We start from the raw sequence: 6,931 nt of genomic DNA, 5'->3' as shown, positions 1-6,931 counted from the left end.
ATTGGTTACATGTTAAGTGTTTATTGATGGTTCTAAAAGAGCACTATTTGAAACACTAACTAAAAAGGTCTTTGTTTCCAGCTACTCCAGCTAGTGTGAAAATGCACATTCATTGAAAATAAAAAATGTATGTCCATGTATGGTCTGTGTGCACACAGTATCTACAGTCAAAAGCTGCTTAACTGCAGCATAACATGAAAAGGTTTAGTGGTGAAAATCAGAAAGAAATAGTACAGTCCAGGAAAATCTCATTCCTGACTGTAGTTGCCAAAAACAGGTGATTCCGTCGCTGAGTCAGCTCTTCCATAATATGATTCCCCCCTGTCCCTGTAGTGATAACTGTGGGACAGACACAGGTGGACATGTGCTGAACAAGTCACACACACATGCTCACACACTATCTGCAGAGGAAGCCCTAAGGTATAAAAGACTAGTGGGCAGAAGTCTCCAGAGCAGAACATTTCACGAGACTACAGCCATGCTCAGGTTTCTTGTGTTGACCTCTCTTGCAGCCCTCGGTGAGAACTGACTCTTCCTTTCCTTTAACCATTCGGCACACACACATATGACTGCTGACGCACTTGAATACTTGATGTCTGACTGTAATGCTTCCTGTGACTCCACTTTGCTCAGTGCTGGCTGAGCTGGAGCCCCAGCCCAGGTACCTGGAGGATGACAATGTTGAGGAGAGAGTTGTGGGAGGCGAGGTAGCCAGACCCAACTCCTGGCCTTGGCAGGTAATGTACTCTTTGTCTGACTCTACCTCTGTGAGCCAAGAAGTGCCCAGATTTAATTTAAGTTAAAGCCTGACAAGGTGAAAATACTGTGCTTTTACTCAAGTAGGATTTTAAAAGCAGGAATTTTACTTGCAACTAGGCATTACCTACAAAAAGTACTTAAAAAGTTTCAAACCTAAAAGTACTCATTATGCAGAATGGCTTTTATATATAATAATCTTATGTGCATAAGTTATAACTCCAACATGAATATCAGCCACATAACTGATATATGCAAGGCCTATAATAATGCATCATATTTTATGTATATACATAAAAAACAAAGTAACGTGTAACTACAAGTTTTGATAAATAGTGGAGTAAAAAGTACAGAATTAAGTATAGTATATCATCTCTAAGTATAAGTATAAAGTAGCATTAACTGGCTATACTCCAGTAAAGTAGACGTGTTTCTAAATTGTACTTGTGTACACTACTTGAAGAGGGCTTTCATCTCTCAGGCATCATGTCTGATTTCAGGCACAGAGCAGTTTTAAATCCATATAATACTTACACATAGTACATTGCACACAGTTCCTCCTGGACGACTTCTCAGGCTCATAAATGTTTCTTGCTTTAATCCCTGCTTGAGTACACGTGTTTAGCTACTACCACTGCTCCACAACCGTGTATGTCACAGTTGTTGAAACCTTTAAAATGTAAAAGAGGTCAATATAATCTGCATACACACGTCCAAAAAAGGTCAACAGCTGCATTTAATTCTGCACTTTTAACACCTTTTTCAGCATCTTCCAGTGGGGAATGATGCCACGAAGCATTTGGCAAAAATGTGACTGGTTCAGTTTCCTGTGGTTGTAATGCTCTACCATGTTGTTTCATCAGATCTCTCTTCAGTACAAATCTGGCAGCAGCTTCTACCACACCTGCGGAGGAACCCTGATCAGGAGAGGATGGGTCATGACCGCCGCTCACTGCGTGGACCGGTAGGAGTTCGCGGAATTGCAGAATAGCTGCTGTGCCTCAAACTAATAGAGATTTGATTGAAGTAGCAGGATATGTGCTCTGACAGAGCTGAACATTAACATCTCATTCCTTATTTCCTCGTGGCATAAATGCATAGCCAAGATATCTCAGGTTGACATTTGACTGCGGCATGTAAATGGTAAATGGTCTGTATTTGTATAGCACCTTTCTAGTTAGTATTTCAACTACTCAAAGCGCTTTTACATGACATCCTCATTCACCCATTCATACATCATTCATACATTCATGCAGGAGGAAATGTAATTTGGAGGAGACTATTCTTTCATACTCATTCACACACTGAAGCCAGGAGCAGGAGCAAGTTCGGGTTCAGTGTCTTGCCCAAGGACACTTAGGACACATAGGAGCTGGGGATCGAACCCCCGACCTTCTGATTGAGGGTCGACCCACTCTACCACTGAGCCACAGCCGCTGGCCTTTGGGCATGTCAGTCCAATAAAAGCTACAGTTCCTCTCAATATGTAGTTTCCATGCAAAATATTGATTTTCAACAGACATCCTTGACTGACTAGAGAGTGTTAACTGCCAGACCGGATAAGTACAAGTGGAAGAATAAAAATTTTCATTTTTTGCACGTCCACAGTTCCAGGACTTGGCGTGTTGTTCTTGGAGATCACAACATCAACTCCCATGAGGGCAGAGAGCAGTACATGAGCGTGAGCCGCGTCCACATCCACCCCAAGTGGAACTCCAACAACGTTGCTGGAGGGTGAGTGCTTACTGCTCATGTTTTGACCCACTTCTACATACAAAAATAGCACATGATGATAAACTTACATCACATTCTATAAAAACAAATGCCGTTGAGATATTTGTAAATATACAACATTTGCACGTAACGTTTGATACAGCCACATTAGCTGGAAAATATTGTACAAAAAATATTATATAAATATTTACAAAATTCCCCTGAAAAATCATTGACTGACCTTACTAGACTTATTACTCTGAAAATAGATAGAGAAATTGCATCCAATCATAACATAACTATAGCAGAAAAACACAAAAACCATTTTCATTTTTCAATCAAAACTGGCAAACATTCTCTGCAGCTTCCCAAATGTTGAGATTTGCTGCTTTTGCTGCAAATGAATCATCTTTGGCTTTAGGAAATTCAAGCAATTGTAAGATTAATTGAGGATATTAATCAATGATGAAAATAATTGTTAGCTGCAGCCCTTGACATAACAACTCCCACTTAAAGGCAAATAACAGCCCACTCTTCAACAAAACCATTAAAGTGAGCTTCATGAGTACAGAGAAAAGATTTGTTACTCACTGGCTTGAGGAAATGTTGGTCTACTCCCTCAGGTGGGATATTGCTCTGCTGCGTCTGTCCTCTGATGCTTCTCTCAACAACTACGTCCAGCTCGGCGCCCTGCCTCCCTCCGGCCAGGTCCTGCCCCACAACAATCCCTGTTACATCACCGGATGGGGTCGCACCCAGAGTGAGTCTGACGCAGTGATAAAACCCAGTATTTAGCTCAGTGTTAACACACTGTGAGAAAGTAATCTGCACATAACATCAACTCTAGAGAGATAGCAGAGTTTGATCCTGCTGTTTCAGGCTTTATCACAGTGCTGTGATGTGTCTCCTGTCGTCCCCAGCTGGAGGTCAGCTGTCTGCCCAGCTGAAGCAGGCCTACCTGCCCGTTGTTGACCACAAGACCTGCACCAGCTACGGATGGTGGGGCAGCACCGTGAGGGACTCCATGGTCTGTGCAGGTGGCGGCAGCGACTCTGGTTGCCAGGTGAGCCTATGGGGTTTTCGAAAGGACTGTGTATGCCCTCAACTTTAGTTTCTTTTTTACTGTGCCCTTCAGCCCCGAACGACGCTGACTCATGTGACATTACTTGTGGCAATTAATCAGACTTATGCAGCTCCCTCTGGAGCCACAAAAGGCTCTATACAGCTTTTTTCATACATGCAGTAGTACACCCCAAAACCTATAGACAGATTTTGATGTGTAAAATCACTGGAGTTCTCCTTTGATTGATCCCATTAAGCCAGAACAGCACAAAAGCATCCCATCCCCAGAGCTTGAAAACAATCTTTCTACCCTTAAAAATGGTTTATAAATTGTTACTGATGGCCTTATTAAAGGATAATAAACGATTTATCAAAGTTTTATAAATCAGTTATTATCCATTAATAAGACAAAACATTTGGGTTGCCAGGATGGACCAAGATCCATTTATTAACAGCTTATTAAGCATTTTTTGAGTGGATAACTAACGTTTATAACTGTGTTAATATAAAATGGATAAGCACTGTTTTTTTTTTCCAACCTGGCGACACAAAATGTGTTCTTGTTAATAGCTTATAACAGCGCTATTAGACGTTAGAGCCTGGTTTATGAACTCAATCATGAAGCCATTAGTCACAACTTATCATGTCTTTATAAAGGATGCCTGTTTCAGGATGACCGATTCTTCCCAGCTCAGATTTTGAACCCAGCTCCTCCAGTTTTGGAATGATTTTTGCGTATAAGCAGACTGGGGGAAACACTGTGAAGAAGTGGTCAGAATTCAGTCCCACTCCCCCATGACAAAGTGAAACTGAACGTCTGACCCTTCCCTGTCAAGGAAGATATTTTGGAGGACACATCAGGGATTACTTGCAGCATCAGCAGGGGCATAAGTCACTTACAGTGATCCAGGCTTGTGCTTAAGCTGCACAAAGTGTCAAACTTTTGCAAGTTCATGTTCTGAACAAACTTCTGAGATCTGAAGGGGATATGAGAAGTGAGTTTCAACAGGTTAAGTGCAGTGGAAAAGGGGATTATACACTCCTTTTTGACTCTGACGTTTGTTTGTCACATCTGAATCCAGGGTGACTCCGGCGGCCCCCTGAACTGCAGTGTCAACGGCAACTGGGTTGTTCACGGCGTGACCAGCTTTGTGTCTTCCTCTGGCTGTAACGCTTACAGGAAGCCCACCGTCTTCACCCGTGTGTCTGCCTACATCAGCTGGATGAACGGCGTCAGTATTATTAATGTTAATGCATGTTCTGCATGAGTCGAGTTCAAGTATAGTAGTGCATTCATAAATACATGCAGTAACCAGAGGATTTCATGTTTTTTTCATTCATTCATCTCCACAAATACATGTCTATTTCCACTGCATTTTGCTAAGATTCTTGTGGATAATCACATAATTATTCATTTGTCCTTGCTTTGCCAGATTATGGGTTGAGAAGAAGGACGATCTCCATGAAGACAAGGAAACACTCTGGATTCATCTCAGTTTCTGTCCGACTCCATCTGAATAAAATCTCCTATAATGTGCATCTGAGTTGCTTCATTTTTTGTGTGTGTGTGTGTTTTGTGTGGGACACAACAAGCATTGGACATCTTGGGATTTATAAATGCAGTTACTTGAAAAGAAGTGTAATTAAGGTGCAAAAATAAAGTACAGTAGATCAATTCAGACAGCAGTGCTAATGAGGAATTTTTCATTTCAGGGAATTTGTGTGAGATGACCTTTGGATACTAAAGTGATTAAAAAAAAACTAGAGCAGGGATTGTTCAATATTGCTTGCAGTGAAGAGGTGGACATTCTGCAAAACAGCTCCTTCTTATTGTAAAGGTGAGATTAGATTGGTAAATTTGGAATTCCTGAGACTTTGAATTGAGCTGCCTTCAAGTGATGAAAAGAAAAACACTCTAAAACTGTTAAGAAAAGCACATTACTCTGCAATAATTGGTCGCAAAACATGAGACCAAGTATAACACTGGCTTTCAAAATAAAATTCAAGATGATTCTGTGTTAGGAAGAAACCTTGGAGCAGACTCACTGTATCGCTCTAGAACATGTTTCTAGCCCACTTACAAAGCCAGTTGCATTTACATTTTATAATTGCACAAATGTGTTTATCAACATATGACAAAATGAAAAAAAATTAATGAGCTGAATTTCAATATGAGCATACCCAGGTGTTATATAAACAATAATCAGGGTTAATTCAATCATACTAGTGTGAATTAAGTTAAATGAAACTGTTGAAAATCAGAAACATTATGCACATCAGATACACACACACACATAATATCTCCTTAGAGGGTCACAAAAGTAGAAAACTTTCAAGTTTAACTCTCATGCAGTCTATCTTTATAGAGTGTGTCCTATTATATATGTGTTTCCGTTTAAGAGTTATGGGTTGTATTATTATATTATTCTGTCACAGAATAATCTTACAATAAAAAGGTCAAGAATAAATCCATGGTAACCCAAAATCATACATAAAATATTTTAATTGTCGCGCTACTCTGAGAGTTTTGAAACATTTAAGATGGCTGTATGAATGGGGGTGAATTATCTTTCCCCTTTTACCCCAGCAGGTCACTCTGTTCCTCTTGTAGGTATTTCTGTCATGAAATCTTGATTATGTCCATGCAGACTGTCTGGTCATTAAGGTTCACAGGGACATATTATGTGTGTGTGTGTGTGTCTGTGAAAAGTGTTGTCATGTCTCTGCAGCAGTGTGGCCATATGGTGGCAGTTATGGCTTTACATCCTTCAGTAAATGCCCGGCATCTTGTCCTGCTGTAACACAGGCATCTGGCGTAATGTGAAGCTAAGTGAAACACCAACTGCATGCCAAGAGGAACAAGAGGTTCATTAGACATGATTTTAGCTGGTTTGACTGGAGGTATTTTTAAGCACAAGCACAAGTTTTTATTTCCCACAGATATCCACAAAACAGGGAGAAATCAGATCATTTTTAAGGTAAAATGTTTTTTTTTATATATAATTTGAAGGAAGCTCTAACTGTTATGAGAAGTTTTTATTTTTTCATTAAACATTAAATCTCAGCACAACACATTGAGATTGTCAAGAAACTAATCACTCACTGTTACATGAGTTAATCAACACAAAATAAATGGCTCACAACATTGTTTTAATGCTTTCTCGGCTGATGGAACCGAATGAAAATGTTAATGTAGCCTATCTGTAATATCTCTGTGAGGAGCTTATAGTCTCTGCTTTAATGAGAAACAGTTTACTTGTAGGACTGATTACGACTCATTCATCATTTTTTATCCTGCCTGATTAATCATACTGTGGTGATGAAAAACGTTCACCTCTCAATTCAATGCGCTGTCAGGGGTAAGCTACTGAGAATACAAATTCTACCTGATATTCTCAGA

At 40.1% G+C, this 6,931-nt stretch overlaps 1 protein-coding gene across 1 annotated transcript; it reads left to right on the top strand.

The window, feature by feature from the left end:
• The first annotated feature begins 409 nt into the window (after positions 1-409).
• LOC139219033 (elastase-1-like) lies at positions 410-5,068 on the top strand. Its single transcript, XM_070850810.1, has 8 exons — positions 410-518; positions 634-737; positions 1,620-1,720; positions 2,365-2,490; positions 3,093-3,229; positions 3,390-3,532; positions 4,614-4,763; positions 4,965-5,068. The coding sequence occupies exons 1-8, from the start codon at positions 479-481 to the stop codon at positions 4,974-4,976; spliced, it is 813 nt and encodes a 270-aa protein (XP_070706911.1). The 5' UTR covers positions 410-478; the 3' UTR covers positions 4,977-5,068.
• The last annotated feature ends 1,863 nt before the right edge of the window (positions 5,069-6,931 follow it).

This window comes from Pempheris klunzingeri, chromosome 2 (assembly GCF_042242105.1).
Source record: "Pempheris klunzingeri isolate RE-2024b chromosome 2, fPemKlu1.hap1, whole genome shotgun sequence".
Lineage (NCBI taxonomy): Eukaryota > Metazoa > Chordata > Actinopteri > Acropomatiformes > Pempheridae > Pempheris > Pempheris klunzingeri.
This window is presented reverse-complemented; position numbering and strand designations above follow the sequence as displayed.

Bases quoted from the DNA above. Each gene is read 5' to 3' on its own strand.
- LOC139219033 (XM_070850810.1), top strand. From the start codon at position 479: ATGCTCAGGTTTCTTGTGTTGACCTCTCTTGCAGCCCTCG. The intron at 519-633 runs GTGAGAACTGAC...CACTTTGCTCAG, and splicing joins GACCTCTCTTGCAGCCCTCG to TGCTGGCTGAGCTGGAGCCC. The intron at 1,721-2,364 runs GTAGGAGTTCGC...GCACGTCCACAG, and splicing joins GCCGCTCACTGCGTGGACCG to TTCCAGGACTTGGCGTGTTG.